The 19,702-nt window shown below is 40.7% G+C and overlaps 1 protein-coding gene across 1 annotated transcript in view; it reads right to left on the bottom strand.

Annotated features, from left to right (window-relative positions):
- FBN1 (fibrillin 1) overlaps window positions 1-19,702 on the bottom strand; it is a 239,305-nt gene that overhangs the window by 123,134 nt on the left and 96,469 nt on the right. The window contains exons 6-7 of the mRNA XM_010998625.3: window positions 9,773-9,970; window positions 5,564-5,689 (exon numbers count right to left, since the gene is read on the bottom strand). Coding sequence (XP_010996927.2) covers window positions 5,564-5,689; window positions 9,773-9,970 — 324 coding nt within the window. The remainder of the gene's footprint in view (window positions 1-5,563; window positions 5,690-9,772; window positions 9,971-19,702) is intronic.

Genomic DNA, 19,702 nt, shown 5'->3' with positions numbered 1-19,702 from the left:
GCCAAAAGTCACGGGAGCACATCCAGTCTCTTAGAAGAAATATTTTCCTACTTGTTCATATAAATGATCACTGTCATCCTTATTAAGGCTACTTAACTATGGCAGTATCCAGAGGGGTGATTTAAGTGACAGCATGTATCAGGAAAAAAGTTACTGAAAAACAAGGATTAACTTCGGCAGGGGGAAGGAGACATCTCTCACACGCTGGTGCGTTCGGTTTGAAGTCTTTACTGAAGAGAATGACAATGCTACCAAGAGTGGCTGTGCACTGGGCGCCAGGCGCTGTCTAAACGCTGAGCGAGTCCAGTCCTGCCTGCGATGCTCACACTATTCCGATGATCACAGGGCCTGATCTCTATAATTCCGGTGCCTAGGCACGGCTCCTGCATTCCACCGAGGCCTTCGGGAAGCTGGCGTGAGTCATACCCGCAATTAGAGCAAAAACATTCGTGTGTAAAGTGATGTTAAGCCCAAGTCTTCAACTGGCAGGGGTCAGGCTGGGTGGGAGGTAGGGCGTCCACTCAGGGGCAGGTCAGCAAACACACCGGAGTGGGCACCTCCCTAATTTTCACACAGATAAAGCTGAAAGTACCAGGCCAAACAGTTTACTTTGAAGGTGCTTAAGTGGCTCTGGATTCTCTTCAGTGTCCTCTCCTCAGTGACACCTCCTTTTTAATGTGTCTAGGGCTTTCTACCTTCCTGAACTACCTCGCTCCCCAGCCCCATCACTTCCTGGCAATGGCAGCCAGCTCTGACTTCATGACCAGGCTGCAGTGGAAATCCCTGACAGTAAAAAGTCTAGAAGAAAGCCTCTGAATCAAAAGCACTTAGGTTCTGAAACACATTCAGACGAATTTATTAATTTTCCAGGCTCTTAGCACACTGTGTTTATCTTCTTTGAAGAGAATTTCAGGGGGTCCCGTGGAGGAGAGAATTTGAGATCTGTGGATTTCTCAGCGCTTCTGTAAATCAGTCTGTACCAAATGCCAGCCGTAAAAGTAAATCCGTTTGAGGGGCCTGGAGGGGAGTAGAACTTGGCTGGGAAGAGTGACTTCTGTGCTCTGAACACTTCCCCTGTTTCCCCAGGGCAGCTACTGGGAGGAGCTCTGCCCGTGGACCCAAGAAGAGACGCAAATGGTAGGTCCCTTCCCTCCTGATTGGCTTCCCTGTCCTTTGTTCTTCTTCATTCTCATCTGCTCTCCCCAAGCTTCTTCCCCTCTCATCTCATCTGTCTCTCCCCAAGCTTCTTCCCCTCTCTCAGCCTCTTCCCCATCCTGAGGCTCCACTAGCAGGAGGGGAGGAAGGAATGTGGAGGGCAGATGGGATGGAGCGGGGTCCCAGTTCTAGCACAGGCATTCCTGGGACATACAGCTGACCAGGAGTTCCATCCAAGACCATGGACATCTACCAGGACGGCAAGATGGGGGAACCCACTAACCAGACTGTCTAGATCCTGACTGTCTAGATTACTACCAAAGTGAGAGAAAAAAATACACTAGAAATCATGGCAGCTGTTTAAAAGCAACATGTGACACTAATTATTATGAATGCCACTGAGCCTGTGAGATTATGATGATTGTTTTATTAGACTCCTGAAATCCAGTGAAAAATACGTGACTAAAAAAGCAAGCAAGCTGATTCTTCAAGTCATGTCGACAAGACCATCAGCCATACTAGTTTACAGTCACACTGTGCGCACAGCTTGCGTGGTTTCTCACTCAGGCAGCACCAGCTGTGTCTGATCACAGTTGAGAAACAGAAATATGAAGGTGGAGGCCTGCTTGCAGAACTGGACAGAACCCCCAGATATCATCCTGTTCAACACCCTCATTTGAAGGGTGAACGTAACTCAGGGCCGGGACTTGTCCAAGATCACACAGACAATGAGGGACACTGCCAGGACCAGGGCCGGGTCTGCCTTATTCCCAGGGCTCTCGTGCCTACTCCACAGGGATTTTGCTCAGCAACTGGTGACCCTGAACAGGGGGTTGGGACCTGCACCAGCTGCAGAGGATGCAGCCCCACCTGTAGCAATGGGTCAAGTAGCCCCAGCAATTCTCCTTGGTGCCTGAGAGGATAAAAGCCCCTGACAGCAAGTAGCCATCAGTTAACATACCACTATTTCAGTAAGGGGAAGTCGTAAGCCTTTTGGCTCACATATTAGGGAGCGCATGGACTTAAGAGCTACATTTTTTAAAAGTCCTTTGCATCGAGCTGGGCTATTACAATTGCTACAGGCTGGGCTGGCGATAATCTAAATCCCAAAATATTAGTGGTTAATTAGGAATCCAAGGGACTTCTTCCAGAAATAAAACTTAATCCTTTAATTACACTTTTTATTTCTTAATTTCCTCCCACAGTAACCTATGCAAATATGGACCTGGTTTCCAAAAAGAAAAGGCTCATGTGTTCTTTCAACGTGCACACTCCAGGGTCACTGGAAAAATCAACAACAAAGGTGGGTATGAACTCTGTTTCCCTTTTTCTCAAATTGCAGCTATAAATCTCAACCTCTTCCTTCTTAAATTTATGAAAATTTAACAATTCTCATTTAATCACCTCAGCTTGTTAATTTATATTTCAAAGGTATCTACACTGTATGTGTGGAGATAAAACTTGGCCCACAACTTTCTAAAAGAGTTTTGGGAAAAGGGGATATTTTAAGAAGGAAGAATTCTGCCAAAGGAGGATCTCACACAAAGCAGCTTTCACCATCACTGAAGGAGTGAAGGTTAGCGTCTTGTATATTAGCTAAAACCAATTTTTATTGAGTTTTTAAAAATTTCTAGTGAGGAGGGGATAGCTCAGTGGTAGAGAGCACGATTAGCACGCACGAAGTCCTGGGGTTAATCCCCGTATCGCCATTAAAATAAGTAAGTAAATAAACCTAATTTCCTCCCCCCCTAAAAAACAAAAACAAATTCCTGCGGGCTTCCAGGCACCTAGTCTTCCTCTCTAAGTCAAGAGGAAGACACATTTAAAAAGCCACGGAAAGTAATGGCAAAGCGGCCAGGACAATTTTCCCAAGGGCCCAGAACCCCCAAGATGGCCTGTCCATCTTCCTAGGGCACATGGATGGGCTCTTGATCTTTCCTGTGGTAGGGCCAGGTTTTCTGAAATTCCTTCTGTTGACCACCTGGAGATCACCCAACAGCCAGAGTCACGCCATCCCATAGTGAGGTGCTGCAGCGGGGGAACAGCCAGGAGTCAGAGGAGAGGACCCAGCTCACCACGCCTTCTCAGAGGACATTCTGACTCCTTTGCTACCGGAGTAAGACAGGGTAACAATTCCCAACCAGTCAGCAGGCCAGAGTACACGTAGTACTCACGGGATCTTCTCTTCCAATATCAATTTTGCATAGGAAAATAAAAAGGAAGGGGGCAAAAACCATCATCTGAATTTAATGTAACAGTATAGATGGCAAAGGAAAAAAAAAAAAAAGGTCTAGCCAAAAGTATTCTGTTTTTATCTTGCCACTGACTTTACTATGTAGCCAGAAAAAAAATTTTGTGTGTGAAAAAAGATTAAGTAATTTTTAGACTGAAGTTTTGGTCCATGGGGTATTCCACCATAATAGGTTTCTCAGCGTTAATAAAAGGATTTTGAATCACTTTTCTTTCAGTCTGAGTATTAAATCTGTGCATCTTCTCTCTAGCTCACAATGAGAGGTGGTCGATCCTGACTAATGTTAACTGACTGACCTGAGTGAACGCAAAGGGCACAGGAGAATAATTCTAATTTAAACCGGAAGCCATCATAATTCCAAAAAACAAAACAGAGACTGTACAAGTCACGTGAAGCATACTGCCCTAAATCTTGACGCTGACTCCATTTCTTGGAGCTGAATATATGAAGCTGAGAAAACCTAAAAATGTAATAAATGACCCACATGGATGTGGATTTTGCGCGCAATAGACCTCCAGCTTGTTACTGTCATAAAAGATATGTCATAGAAGATGATACCTGAAAATCTATGCCATAATATTTTAAATATTTCGAAATATTAGGAAGTATAGTCATTAAAGTAGAGGTAATGGCTCACATCCAGGGAAAAAGACAATATAATGTGGTACAGAGAGCACCAGAGTGTGAGTCAAATAAAGCAGATTAAAAAATTTTAGCACTATCTGATGACCTCAGTCAGGGCGCGTAACATACCCAAGACAGTGCCCTCATTTATAACGTAGAAGGGTGACACCAGGAAAGTGCTTTGCCCCTTTCAATATCAACAGTCCCTACTTCTAACTTAATCCACAATATCACGTCTAAAATACACTGGTCTAGAGAGAGTCAACTTTCTTGTTCTTTGAAACCTACAATGTTTCCAAGAAGCCTGATTTCCTTAGAAAGAGCTTAAGTATTTTTCACAGCTACCTCAACTCAACACAGCTGTTATATGTTCAAGAACATATCATTATAAGTTATCCAATGATTAATAACTTCAAACCAACTCCCACCCATAAAGATAATTTTATAGGAGTTAAATTGTTCCGTTTCAGGGCAAGTAGATGTTAAACTTCTTGAATGCCACGTATGAATTGCCCCCTCACATGTAAAGCCGCCTTTTGCACATATGACATACCTCGGCGATCGACAAAGAAATATTAACAAGCCAGACACAGACAAATGGCTTAGGATGACACGCTCCTCACTGCTAGGGTTTAGGAGGACAGAGAGGACAGCAACTGCTTTCAGCAAAAGTGCCTGCATCTCAGTGGAACCTCACATTCCCCCAAGTACAGCGAGTTGAGAATGAAGGAAGTTTTCTCCGCTCAGCTTGGTGAGAGACATTGCCCTGAGGACGCTGCTACATTATTGTCAGACGTTACATATACAAGCTACATGAACCCCCCAAAGAAAAGAGTTCAACGCTGCCTACATATTTCCTGGATGTTCCCTTCTCATGAAAAAAAATATTTATTACACTTGGAAGCCAGGCCTCCTTTTGGCAAATAGCAGTTGTGGTGAATATGAACACATTCTCTGCACACACATTTTTAGAAGCTCAGTCTACAAACTCAATGCAAATATATAAATTGACCTCAAGTCATTTTTCTGTTTGATTAACATTAAAAGGTTTCCATTTGATAGGCAGAAAAGAAAACCCTAAACTTGTACTGGGAGCATAAATGTGAGTTAATAGATCTCTCCAAAGGAAAAAAAATAATCAAACATACATTTTAACTAGAAAAACATGAGAAGATATGTCATTCTGAATGATATGTAATGATCAAATTTAAATTCATGTCTCTAGAACTATGCAAAAACATGTGTCTTGAACATTTTAACCCAAATATTGGTTCAAAAATATTTCATGTTTTAATATTTAATTTGATTCAGATGGATCTCTTATTTTGGGTCTATAAAAGTGGAAAAAGCTGCAGGCTTTTTCTGGTTCAATAGCACAAAGGCATATTATTCCTGGTAAGAATATTATATTTACACATTCACGGGAATGACAAAGACAGAAAGATTTAGGAACAATTTGCAAAAAAGCTTGTCACTGATTGGGCTTTTGCCTGCCCCCTCCACCTCTTAACTATAAAGCATGATATTTCTTACCTTCACATTTTTGTGTCACTTCATTAAATTTGTGTCCAGCAGGGCATTTGCACTCAAAAGACCCAACAGTATTAATGCAATTTCCTCCTTGACAGAGCCCAGGGATGGCCTGGCATTCATCCACATCTGTCAGATTTTAGAAGTGAGAGAGAGAGAGAGAGAAATTTATATAAAATTCATTGCAGAAGAAAATGTGATAGTTTGTCCACAATTATATGACCACGTTTATATCAATGAGTTCTTTGTCCATCACAGTACTTGGAACATGATGAGAGAAACTGTTTCTCACAATTACATTATGCAGAATAACTTATTTGAGTCACGTAACTTGGTCAGTAGTGTTCTGCTGGAAGTCACAAGTATCCTTTATTTACCCCCTTCCATCCTCCCTCACGCAGAGGAGAATGTTGGTACTGACTTCTGTGAGTTTTATTATGCATGCTACAGAGCACGAGGATCCTGTGATTAAAAGAGTAACAGTAATAACTACAGGTATTCAAGAAGTCCTCAGAGTCAAAATGCAACACATTTCTACAATAACACTGCCTTCAAGAGCGGTATCAAGTGATTCAGTTCAAACAGAATTTACTTGAATGAGATCACTCAGACTACACGAGACAGCTAATGTTTTTATACAAATGAAATGGAAAATGTTCACCCTTCTGGAGAATTGTCTCGCACAATAAAAATGAAACAACCCAGGAAATTAGGCCAAGACGTGAGAGCAGAGCAGCCACCAGAGGGAATCTTTTAAAAGGTAAGTCGGATCATGTCCCATCTCAGCTTAACACTCAAGTCCATGCTAAGTTCTAGAAGATTCTACCTGACCCCTTTACTCTCTGACCTCATCTCGTAACCTCCCCCTGCCCTCACTCCTCTCCATCCACACTGGCTTCCTGGCCATTCATCAAATGCAGCCAAGTTGCCCGGCTCGGGGCTTTGTAGTGGTGGCCCCCCTGCCTGGACCACTCTTCCTTCGTAGGGCCGCCTGGTTCACACTGCCCCACTCACTGCAGTAGGGACTCCCCCCGCCAGTCTAACAGCAACACCCACCTCACCCCCGTCACTCATCACCTTGCTTAGTCTGCCGGTCTTTCCCTACAGGACAAAAGACCAGCGGACCTAGTAAATATCTGTTTGCTTCGCTGTGTTCTATAAATTGAACGTTTTCAATACAAGCTGCTAAAGAGAGGGTTCTTTGTTCACTGCTCAATCTCCAGCACCTAAGGAATAACTGTGGTCCTACACGGAACCCCAAATCTTAACCTTCCAGGAACAAAAGTAATCATCCCACGTAAACTGGTGCACCCACTATGGAAAACAGTATGGAGGTTCCTTAAAGAAACTAAACATAGAGTTGCCATATGATCCAGCAATTCCACTCCTGGGCATATATCCAGAGGGAACTCTAATTCGAAAGGACACATGCACCCCAATGTTCACAGCAGTACTATATACAATAGGAAGTAACCTAAATGTCCAGATGACTGGATAAAAAAGTTGTGGTATATTTATACAATGGAATACTAGTCAGTCATAAAAAGGAATAAAATAATGCCATTTGCAGCAACATGGATGGACCTAGAGATGATCATACCAAGTGAAGTAAGTCAGAAAGAGAAAGATAAATACCACAGGACCCCACTTATATGTGGACTCTAAAACATGACACAAATGAACTTATTCACAAAATAGAAACAGACTCACAAACATAGAAAACAAACATGATTGCCAAAAAGGAAAGGGAGTGGGGGAGGGATAAATTAGGAGTTTGGGATTAACAGACACACACTACTATATATAAAATAGGTAAATAGCAAGGACCTACTGTATAGCAAAAGGAGCTACACTCAATATCCTGTAATAAGCCAAAATGGAAAAGAATATGAAAAAGAATATGTATATGTGTGTGTAACTGAATCATTTTGCTGAATACTAGAAACTAACACAATGTTGTAAATCAATTATACTTCAGTTTTTTAAACAAGTCATTGTTCCAGGCACATCAGAAAGATTTTTCTAAAAGTACATGTATGCGCTCCCCATCTCTTCATCTATAACACACCAAACCCTGGTTTAATGAGAAACCCCAGGGAGGCAGTCTAACTTTTCTTCCTCTGGGTATTTTTAAAAAATATTTATTTCTGGACACGTAGTGTACCCCTTAGTCTTACTCTTCCTTGAGTAAAGTGAGAGAGCAACTGCCAATTATAAGATCTCTAATAATCTGTGGTTTTGAAACAAGTTGCCATGAAGGAAAAGGGGTACTCACGGAACGACAATTTATCTTAGTATAAAAGTGTCACTATTTTAAATGGAATGTCCTGGTGCAAAACTGAATGATTATATGTGAGTATAATTAGATTATGTTTTATAGCTGATCTCAATTTTGTCTTAAACCAGAATTTTCCATTCTTCATATACTGAATATGTTTATTAAAATGTTAATTGAAATTAAAATTGGACATATAAGCAAAACTCGATAGTCTTGTTGATCACGATTTTTGGCCAAGAGGAAACATACATGAGGACACTTCTCCGCTGGCCACACATCCCAGGACTGAAGCCAGAATAAGCTGCTTTCTGAACCCACTGCCCACAGCCCCTCACATCTGGCCTAAGGAGGAAAAACACCAGCAAGGAGACAGTGCCCCAAGCTGTTAACAGACTCTCTCTGACAAAAGGCCAATCAAACATGAAGAAATTCATTCTCAAAGTGGCAATGTAACTGTCATTTCAGTTCCCTGGGTTTTCATAGATTCTCTTATAAAAAACCTTTTTTTTTTTTTTTTTCCCTTTGGATGCTGAATAGCAGAGTCAGGAAGGAACAGAAAGAAAATGCTGGAAAGGTCCAGACTGTATGAAATGAAAATCAGAGTGAAAGAGATGCCGCTCTCCCCTCTTCCTCTTCACTCTCTTCCCCCCAGTTCTCTTAGCACTGAGACCTCTTACCCTGACTCACCGATGGGCAGCGGGGCACTCAGAGTCTGGCTTTCTGGTCACTGTCCGTTAGTTCATGGGTATTAGCTGACTTCAGATCACTAAGACCGAGTATTTTTTCAAAATGCCTGAGGCTTTCTCAGGAGGAGAAAAAAATAAGAGGGCACCAAAGGAAAGGGAAACTAAATGTGCTCTTTATTTTATGAAACTGTACAGTATACCTCTCTGTAATTCTAGGGTTTCCAAGTGACTTCTTGCTGCTCCTAACATTCAGAAGGATACATTCAAGATCACACGAAGATGCTGTATGTTGTGCACAGAGGCCAGGGACCAGCATCAACAGTGCTTACCAGAAGCAGAATTTACTGAAGCACAATTTAGCGGAGACTCACAGAACTGTGTGATTAAGCTCAAGTTCTGTTTTACTGTATCTGATAATATTTACATTATCCTCAGAATTAACATATAGAACAAAAGCGAACTGGTATCTCTCTGCCTCAGAAAAGCATACCCCGAATTTTCTGACTATGTGGCAACTTGCTAAAAAAGCACTGAAGATGTCTAAAGGAAACAGATACAGCCTGGGAGTTTTCAGTCCCATCAGTTTAGTGCGGAGCTGCCTCTGTTCACTTCCTCCAGTTTCCTGCCAGACATCCAGACAATAAAAGAATTTGTACAGCTGGAAGAACAGGCGTAAAAGCCAAAAACAGAGTGAGTGCTTCTACGGGACGCAGCAGCAGAAGCAAGCAGGAGACATCTGGGGATATTTAAAACTGTGAAAGAAATCCTAATTTATTTTTGACTTGTTTAAAAAAAAAAAGCATAATGCAGCATATAAAATGGAGAGAGGAACAATTTTCTTCAGGTCAACCAAGTACAACCCATGAGACAGAGGAACACCAACAATTTCAAATGAAGGCAAAAACAAAAAAAAATTAAGAAAAACAAACCACCTTGCTCACAAATTTTGCTTTGCATTTACACACAGCATTGCTGTGATACACAGCCGTGCTGTAAACAGAATCATCCCACCTCCTGGAAACACTCCTGGGGTCAGAGGGGGGACTGCTGGCAGGGAGAAATCCAGGGGGACCAGCTGCTCTCTCTTAAGCCGCACTCCTAAAGCCTAAGTTGGACATCATGCCGTCAGCGAGATCGTGAGGTTATGCCTCTGACGCCGCTTTTCCATCCTCTCCAGCTTCACTGGAGAATGGCTCTCCAGAGCAAATAAGAAGAATCCATTCATAACTCCATCAGCCCGGGGCTTACCTTGACAAGCTCCTGTGCGGACATTTGGGATGAAGCCGCGGCGACAGGGGTGGGGCTGGGCCGGGCACATCTCACAGGGGTGGCCCCAGGCGCGGCCGACGGTGGCACAGCACAGCGTCTTTGTGCAGACGATCCCGCTGAGCTGTCCCTGGCACATCTGGTTGCTGATCACAGTAAAACACGGACCTGTCCTGTAATCTGAAAATCAAGAAGGAGAACTCCGTGAAAGTCCAGAACAGCAGGAACCATCACGCAGAGGAATGATGTACTGTGCCCATCTTGCTGGACTCCAAATTGGGAAATGGTCTCCAGGATGAGACCCACACATCTCTGACTCCGGGTGAAGCCACGGGCAGACCATTCCACCTCTGAACCCCACTGACCTCACCTTCAAAATGAGGATCAAAACACCAGTTCCTAAGCTCCTATCCACTTTGGAGACGCTGTTGTGAGGATCAGATGAGCTAACGGAAAATACTTTACAACTGTGACATGCCATCCAAGTGTAACGTAATAATACAATTTACGCATTCATTCACTTAAGAAAATGTATCAGTGACTATTATGAATCAACCTCTATGCTTGATATAGATGCTTCAGTGATTAAAAGAGACCAAACCCCTGCCCTCACACAGGTTACAGTCTATTACTATTTAGGTTGGAGAAAGCAAAGAATTTCAAAACTTATAATGAGGCGAGTCATGGAAACTTCTCCCCCAGTTTCTTGAAAAAAGGAAATGATTACTTGTTTCTTTTGGATTGGGTCCATCTTATTTCAAATACACACACACACACACACACACACACACAAACCAGGCAAACAAAAAAGCCCATTCAAAACAAAAACAACAACAAAATGTTAGCTATGCAAAAGACATCAAGTATTTAATCTAAAGAGTGAGGGCCCTGATCTGAAATCACTGTAACCTTGGGCAAAAGGATCATCTTAAAGCAAACGTGGCTCAGCTAAGGCCACAGGAGAAGTTCCATTTCGAAGCAGTCTCACCAGAAACGAAATCTGTCTCTTTTTTTCTTTTTCTAAAGAGACAAAGTCAATCTGGATTCAACAGCCGGCAGACAAGAAAGATTAAGATGTAGTGAGCACAGAGAACCAAAGCCAGGCTGTCCCCAGCTCCTTATGAGAGAACTCAGGGCCACGAAAACCCTTTCTGTTCTGCAGTGGCCTTGACAGATGCGGGGGGTGGGGGAGCTGGCCCTGGGAAGACTCCTGGGCTCCCACCCACTACCAGCCCTGCAAGCTTCCTCGTGTCATTTTTGGAAGTGCACAGGGTGCTTCCTATGAGCCTAGGGGTGGACTAAAGGACCCCAGTAAGTTCCTTTCACCACTGAATTCCACAGGTCTGTGAAGATCACTGGGTGTGCCCATGAAGCCACTGGGTTATATTTTCCTTTTTATGTTCTTTCTTTAAGTAGCTCATGGGACATGATACGTAATTTACTGAGGACAATTCTTTATTACAGTCCTAACAGGAGTGAACAGGCTGAACCAAGACGACACTGGGGCAAGAGCTGAACCACACCAGCTGGCAGCCCTCCACCCTGTGTGCTTCTCCTTTATCTCTGTTGCAGTTGTGACCCCAACTGCTCCCCATCACTAAATGACCTTCCTTACTCTCCCTTCTATTTATTTATTTATTTATTTATTTATTTTTTGCATTCTTTTTTATTGAAGTATAGTCAGTTTTCAATGTAGCATCAATTTCTGGTTCCCTTCTGTCTTGCTGGAATGAGCCACGGTGGTCAATGGCACTGCCCTAAGGCCCATGCTGGAAGACGAGCCGTCTAAGGAATTCCCAACACAAAACTTCACCCAGTCAAGTGCGGCGAGAGGACTAGGCCCAAACTAGGGCAGCACTTGAGAGATGCACAGGACAGCCAAAACGTCAAGTCCCCATCGCCACCCTCCCTCTCTCCACGCCAGGGCTTACCAAAGAGTATTACGTACATCACTGATGTGATGCAAGAGGATTTTAGACTGTCATGCTTTAATAGTCACATATTAATTTTAATTTGTATTATTAAAAAGTATAAACATACCAGACTCCTGATTTCAGATATGTTTGCTATGAGAATGAATTTTAAAAAAACTTTGAATTCAATTTAAAGAAAAATATTAATATATAAAACAGATTAAAAAAACAAATTTCTTCTGTATAGCACAGGGAACTATATTCAATATCTTGTAGTAATGTGCAATGAAAATGAATATATGTATATAAATGTATGACTGAAACATTATACTGTACACCGGAAACTGACACACTTAACCGACTGTACTTCAATTAAAAAAAAAAAAGAAAAACATTAAATACTAAGTATGGGATATGCAAACAGGCCAGAAATTGTGTAGGTGGTACATAAACATTACCAGCGTGATCTCTTCAGAAAACTAACCTTGACTTCGCTCCCCTGAAATCTCTACCTGTGCTGGCCCTGCCCACCTTTCCAGCCCTATCTCCAACACATCCTCAGTTTATGATTGTCTTTTTACTTTGTTTCTGCATCTTTTTTAACCCTGCTGATTAGTTTTTACTTTCATATGGTCAAATTCTAAGTATATTTCATTATCCTTCATAATATGCCAAGTCTATTCAAAATCTGCTGTTGTCTTCCACAGACACTGAATTCAAACAAGAATACAAAAATTAAAGGCTTGAGCTGTTGAATAAAGTCTCTGCCTTCATTTCATTCTGTGAGTAAAGAAAAAGTCACTCAGCACCATGGCAGTGTGCACCAAAATCGCTCCTAAACACAGTAACTACATGGACACAGTCTAGAGGCAAAGTCATTGCTCTTTCTTTGGCTCCATTCTTCCACACAGCACTTATAGGCATTTAATAAATACTTCTCTGATATATGGTGTTCTTTGATATTTTCGTATTTTATACATTTCTCTGATTTGAAAATAAAAAATTAATTCAGACAATTAGGAAAAGGGCAGTAACATATAAGAAAATAAGTATCACATGTAATTGCACCTAAAGAAAACTTTGATAACGTATCAGTTTATTATCTCACATAATTTTACGTGTGTTTTATTTTTGATCACAAAATAGGAATCAGTAATACTAAATATACAATTTTGAATCCTGCTGTTTCTTCACTTAACATCGCCAAACGCATCTTCCCATGTAAATACTATTCCAAAATATGACTTTAATTAATGTATAATTTTCCATCAAGTTATAACATAATTTATTCAATAATTTCCTTACTGGGTATCATTTAAATTGCTTCCAACTCCTCATTATTACATTCAACATCCAGTGTACATTACTGATGAATTCTTTAAGGATGAAAAATGTTTAATCCTATGCCACAGCCATCAAGATTTTTATGACTATATAGACCTCATATTTGAGAGTAGAAAGATCACAGCAACATAACCTTTTACTTAAAAAATAAACCGTCCATGTTAGCTAACGAGGAAAGAAATTTAGGCTTATTTCCTATTTTCCTCTTAACTTACTGAGACGAACGCAAATACTTTCATCAAACAGATTCACGTTGTCAGGCCATTTTGCTATCTTTAGAAGACATAATGGAACGAGAGTTTTAATTCTGCATTCTCTCTTCAACACTGCTTGGGTCTGTCTTCCCTCTTGGAAAGGTACTTTATGGAATTACATATGAGGACTGCAAAGATTCAGGGTAGATACAAATACGGTGTTTCATGAGTGACACCAGCAAAATCAAGGCACACGAGCAAATGCTAGGAAAATCTGAGTCAGTCCTATCTAAGACTGGCTCATGACTTCAGGCATGAATTCCTCACTGGAAGGTTTTCATCAAAAGAAAAATAACCCTTACGACTTCTCCAGGGTCAATAACTCTTTGCCCTCATTTCAATATGAAACACATGGAAGAGAAACAGCACTTGCTAATTCTGACAATACTCATTAGGCATCTCTTGAGCCCACAGGGATCCATCTTTATTAAATATACTAAAAATTTGGCAGACAATTTGAGTATGTATAACCAGGTCCATGGACTTAACGCATTTCCACGCTAGATCCTTATCATTATGGACAAAGGAAAGAGCCAGCTCATTTGACGGTGCGGCTTGGTCAGTGGACGTAAGTGTGTTTGTAGAGCCATATTTTCAACAAAAATTGCTGATTGCAGAGGGAGAGGCATAATCTGGATGAAACAGAATTGGATCTAAAAATCATTCTTTTGGAAGGTAAATGCTGTATTAACGTGGTTTTCAAATGTCATTCTGATTTGGCAGCATGTGCTTTCTGTCCTGTGCTTCATTTAGATTGCCAAAGTTATGCTGATTTTAGTCCAATACTCCAACCACAGAAAAAATCTGCCCACGCTCCCAATTCCTTACTAATAATCCAATTATTTACAATTATTCCCATAGCACTTACGTGATACTAGGCTAAATTTACATACTTTTTTTTTTTTCAGAGAGTCCCAGCTCTAGACAGAGAATGTGCCTAATTCAATACTTGGATAATGTCTGACTCATTCTCTCGACGTAAATCATTATCCCTAATGCAAATAAAATATAGCATTAAAAATACTTTCTGTTCGCAAATTGCTGGACAGTCACTTCCTTATAAGACCTCCATGAACTAGGGCAATAGGCCAAGACTTTCTAAAATTAAAATGCAATTTTAATTGTTTTTAACTGGCTTACTCTAGTGTGGCGAGTTCATGGGAAATTCTGCGTCCACATGTTCCCATTATGAGTGGTTAGGCTCAGGGATTGTTCCTCAGTCCCAACAGATTTGGCCCCAAGGCTTGGGATCTGACCAACGTACGTCTGCCTCCTCTGACCCTCAGCTCCTCCTCAGCTCTGCAGCTCAGAACGCTGGGACCTACGGTGTTATTTCACTTTCATTTGTAATCAGACTTCACCCTGAAGCAAATGCATCATTCACAGAAAAAGAATATTCTGTGGTACAATGAAGTCCTGTCACTCCCGCCCAGTCACTAAACCACACACTGCAGGGAACGCGCAAGGATATAATTTGGGGCACTAGGCTCCAATTATTTTAAATCCATCTTTTCATAAAAATTTCAAACAAAAGAATGAGGTATCAATTTATCCATGAGAGAGGGGGTCACCGCATGCTTCTTCCTTCCAGGTCGTTTGGCCTGGGACACAGTCAGCTACTAACGTGTGGAATTTCAATACAACCTTCTGAGGAAGGAGTTCAGAGAACTTCCAGTCTGAGGAAAATTAAAGAAGTTCCATGATGATAATAAGTCTCATAATTGCTGTTATTTCTTCTTACTCCAATCATTCTTAACCTCAGGACACAACCAAATCACCTGGGGATGTTATGCAAAACACCAACGCCTGGGCTTCACCTCTGTCCTCCCACTGCCCACCCCCGCCCCACGCCATGGAATGTGATTTAGTAGATGTAGCATAGAGACTGGGCATCCATGTTTTGTAAAAGACCCTCAAAAGTGACTTTGTAAAGTGTTTGCAAGATAGCTGACTGTTTGCCTGAAAGTCTAACCTCAGAAATGTGAGACAACCCATAAACCAAGATCTCTGCCACTCAACGTAACTCAGTATCTCTCAACCAAAACTGACATTCTAACCACAACAAAGTAGTATTCCTTTCCACTGTACTGACTATGAGGCACTTTAACTTTATTATATTCCTTGTTAATTATATTAACCACAAGCTCACCAAATCAAACAACAAATCAAAGTTTAAGAAGGCTAATTACCGACTACTCCACTTACCCAATGGTGAACAGAATTCTCATTTCTAAGCTCTCCCTTCACAGTGCTACAAAGCACATTTATACACATGACATCACTCCACTACCATAAACTCCCACTTCCAGCTTCCCTGTCCAGCGTGGGAGCTGGTACCTAAGTGAAATTCCAGCGGGATTCTCCAACCAGGATCCAAACGCACTGATCAAACAAGATCAGTAACACCAAAAGTTAACTCAGTTTCCTCCAGAATTGCACTATCACACGCCACTCTGAAATCCTTCCACGCAGCTGCTGATATGATGACATATAAAATACTAGACATTGTCTAAGAAGTTTATGCCAAAAACAGTCAAACCTTAAATCAAGCTTCCAGACCTAACCTCCCTCCAGTCAAGAGGGCATATAGGGACAGATGAGCAAGATAAATATCACTATGAGGGAGTGACCAGAAAATTCAGAATTTGTCATTTTCAAAGGCAACTGGCCTGAACTTTTCCAAAAGTAAATGGCCGCTCACATACAAAAAAAGAAGGTAAAGTTATTATTTCAGATTAAAAAGGCATAATAGTCAAATTTTAATTGGACACTGTTTCAAAAAGAGATGACTGGAAAGTTTTTATATGGGCTGGATATTAAATGATACTGTGGAACTGTTGTTCCCTTATGTGTGATCACAGTATTGTAGTTACACACGAGAATGTCCTTATTGTTTACAGGTGAAGTGTCACGACATATGTAATTTAATTTTCAAATGATTTAGAAAAACAGACCACATATATGTATATATACACACACAAATATATACATAATATATAATTATTATACATATATAATATATATGTATTTAAATACAATATATACAAATTGAATATACATAAAATTATATATAACAGCTAAATAAACATACTATATATTATATATACATATATTATACACAAATATATATTGATACATATACATAGAGAGTATTATGCGTATAAAAGTGGAAAAATGGAAATAAATATTTAATGTAGGTAGAAAGCATGTAGGTATACTTTATATTATTTCAGCTTTAAGAAAGGTTTGAAATTTTTCATAACAAAAATTCTTGGAGAGGGGGTGAGGGAATTCCTTTCAGGGCGACTTTTATAACGCAATAGTTCCTCTTCCGTTACATTCAAGCTATGTTTTCCTTTTAACAACACAATAAATTTTGAATCTAACTTTCCAATCCATACATTTCTAGAAAATACTTCATGCAAGATTGCCTACTGAATGTGGTCTCCACAATGATGTTTAAAGAATATGACCCTTTGGCAAATTTTACTAAATCATGCAAAATGTTTACTTTATGCAACTGTATCTGAGATATAGCTTAACTGTCACTAATTTTTTTCAAAAAGCATTTTAGAAGTAAAGCATAGGAATGAGCACAAAACTATTTCTATGTTAATATTTTCTCTGATTTTCAACTTCTTTAATCCATAATTTTAAAGTTTTGCCATATAAGCTTTAATGTAAATATCATTCAAAACTGCAGAAACAAGGTGATCTGTTGTACACCATTTAATCTAACACACAGACTAAGCAGTTCACCGAAATCCAGGCCACAGTTCTGTGGACCCAATTCTGTGTGTCAGCAATTCAACTACAGAAAATTATTACCACATTTTATTCTGCTCTATGATGAAGAAAACAGTAAGCAATCTTGTTCAGGGAAGAGAATATCTCGTTTCCAAATAATCACTTACCTGACATGATCTGTTCCCTCACTGTACGTCCTAAAAATCATTACTGATTTCCATTTTCCCCCAAAGTTATCTCTAAACTACTTTTACTAGGAAAAAACCCCAAAACAGTCACGGAGGGGGTGGATGAAAGTCAAATTCTGGTTTGGGTGATATATCTACCATCAAGATAGTAAAATCACACAGTGTCTTCATTTTTAATGGTTTGCAAATTCGACTTGAAAGAACCAGCTGGCTCTGATTCATTCACTTTTGAAATGGCTTGTATGAGTGCCACGTTAAACCAAACTGCAGTTTCACCACAGAGCATCAGCTATTGAACAGCAAGACAAAAACAATAGTATTATATAACAATTTGATTTATTTGTTCTTTTCTGTTTTCTTCAAAGCCACAAAGTATAAAACATTGTCTACCGTCCAAGAGCAAGATTAACGACATTAGGGTAAAGGGCCCTGTGACCAATGATATTCAATAGAAAAATTTCCAGGACCAACACATTCTTAGATCCACTCCTATACTTCAAAAGTGCCCTGTAATACTACTTAATTTCCAAATATAAGTTCTACAAAAGTGAATTAAGTTTCTGAAGGATCCTACTAGGATGTTCTGTTGTTAAAATTGGAAAATTATTATTATAAATGACATTTTCAAATGGAGGGTTAAAGGCCTGTGTTGGTAAAGGGGCAATAAAAATGAATTGATTAGAAATATTCCACTGCAGTTTCCATTTATATGAAGTACCTAAAATAGTCAAATTCCTAGAGACAGAAAGTAGAAGGGGGGTTGCCAGGGGCTGAAGGAGGGAGAAACGGGGAGTTAGTGTTTAATGGGTACAGAGCTTCATTTTGAGGAGATGAAAAAGTTTTGGAGATGGGTGATGGTGATGGTTGCACACTATGTCAATGGACTTAATGCCGCTGAACCATACACCTTAAAAATGGCTAAGCAGTAAATTTTATGTATGTGTTATTTCACCACAATAAAAAATAAAATCCCGCTGCCTAAAATACAATTAGACGTTCTGACTTCAGTGATCAGGTTCAATGAGTAAATCTTACAACTATAAAACACAATCAGAGTTTCTTTACTCATTCAACAAATATTTAATGTGCTGTATCAGAGGGCAGCATGGGATAAAGTCCCTGACCCCATGGCGTTTACAACCTGGTTGGGGAAGATAGTCAATAAGTAGGGAAATACATTAAGAATGATTTTAGGTTTGAGGTTGTGATTTAGTCTACAAGTGAAATAAACATGCTGCTGTGATAAAAGCCAGTTGGGGATCCCGGCCTCAGAGTGATCAGGGAAGACTTCTTAGAGGAGGTGACATTTAAACAGAGGCCTAAAGGATGAGAGCAGACCAGCTGTGGAAAGTGAGAGTAAGTGCTTTCCAGGTTTAAGAGACAGTGGGGAGATAACCTGGCTTCTCTAGTAATAAGGGAAGGTCACTGTGGCCAAGGCTTAGAGAGGAAGGGGGAAGGGGCACACAATGGGCCCGGAACACTAGGCAGGGACTGGAATTACACAGCACATTCTCGGCCACGGTAAGTAGTTTGGATTTGGCTCTAAATTCAACAAGAAGCCACTGAAAACACAATGTGTTATTTTTAAAGAGTGCTGCTTAGAAGGTTCAAGAGTGGAAATGAGGTGAAACGTGGTGGTGACTAGATAAAGGTGGTGGTGCAGAAATGGAGAGAAGCCGGCTGGTGGGTGACGTCCCAGGGTCGGGGGCCGGCAGGACCAACAGCACTTACAGATGGATTGGATGTGAAGGGTGAGGGAAAATGAAAAGATGAGGATGTCTGTCTCCTGGGTTTCCGGCGTCATAGCTGGATATGAGGCCAGTCACTTACTGACCTGGAGGACCTAAGGGAGGACTAGGCTCTGACTACCAGTAACTGGTATAAACATTCTTCACGCTTTCACAGTAAAGTTCTTAGGGAAGGACAGGTGCTTAGAATCCATGAGGCTGGCCTCGCATAAAGCTGTTTTCTGTCAATCTTGATGCTACCAAAACAAAACAAAACCTGGGTATAATGAAATTGTATCTCGGTCTGTGTATTTTAGCTTTTTCACTCAATTTCTCATCTTTTCCTTCTTTTTTGGGAGCAAGCATTTAGTCACATCACATTCAGATATTTATATAAAAGCCTTATGGTTCAAATTCTTCAAACACGTTTGGCCAATTCTCACAGAAACCTGAGTGTTAAGCACGCATGGCCCAGACCAACAACGTGTGACGGAATCCCGGCGTGGGGGGTGGGATTGCCTATGGGGAACTTCAGTGCTGCTCCTCTGAAATGGCAGGGTGAGGGGATCCAAGACCACTAGCCTTCTAGCTGCCAGCCCTGAGTTCATTCCACAGGAAACAGATACATACCACATTCCAGGGATATTATCAGTTCTCAGAGATCTGGTGAAAAACTTAAGGACAAAAGTTCAGCCATTTAAGCACAACTGAGAAGTGCCTCATATAATATGGGCTTTCT

Source organism: Camelus dromedarius, chromosome 5 (assembly GCF_036321535.1).
Source record: "Camelus dromedarius isolate mCamDro1 chromosome 5, mCamDro1.pat, whole genome shotgun sequence".
NCBI lineage: Eukaryota > Metazoa > Chordata > Mammalia > Artiodactyla > Camelidae > Camelus > Camelus dromedarius.
Note: the sequence above shows the minus strand (reverse complement) of the source record. Positions and strands in the feature narration are given on the sequence as shown.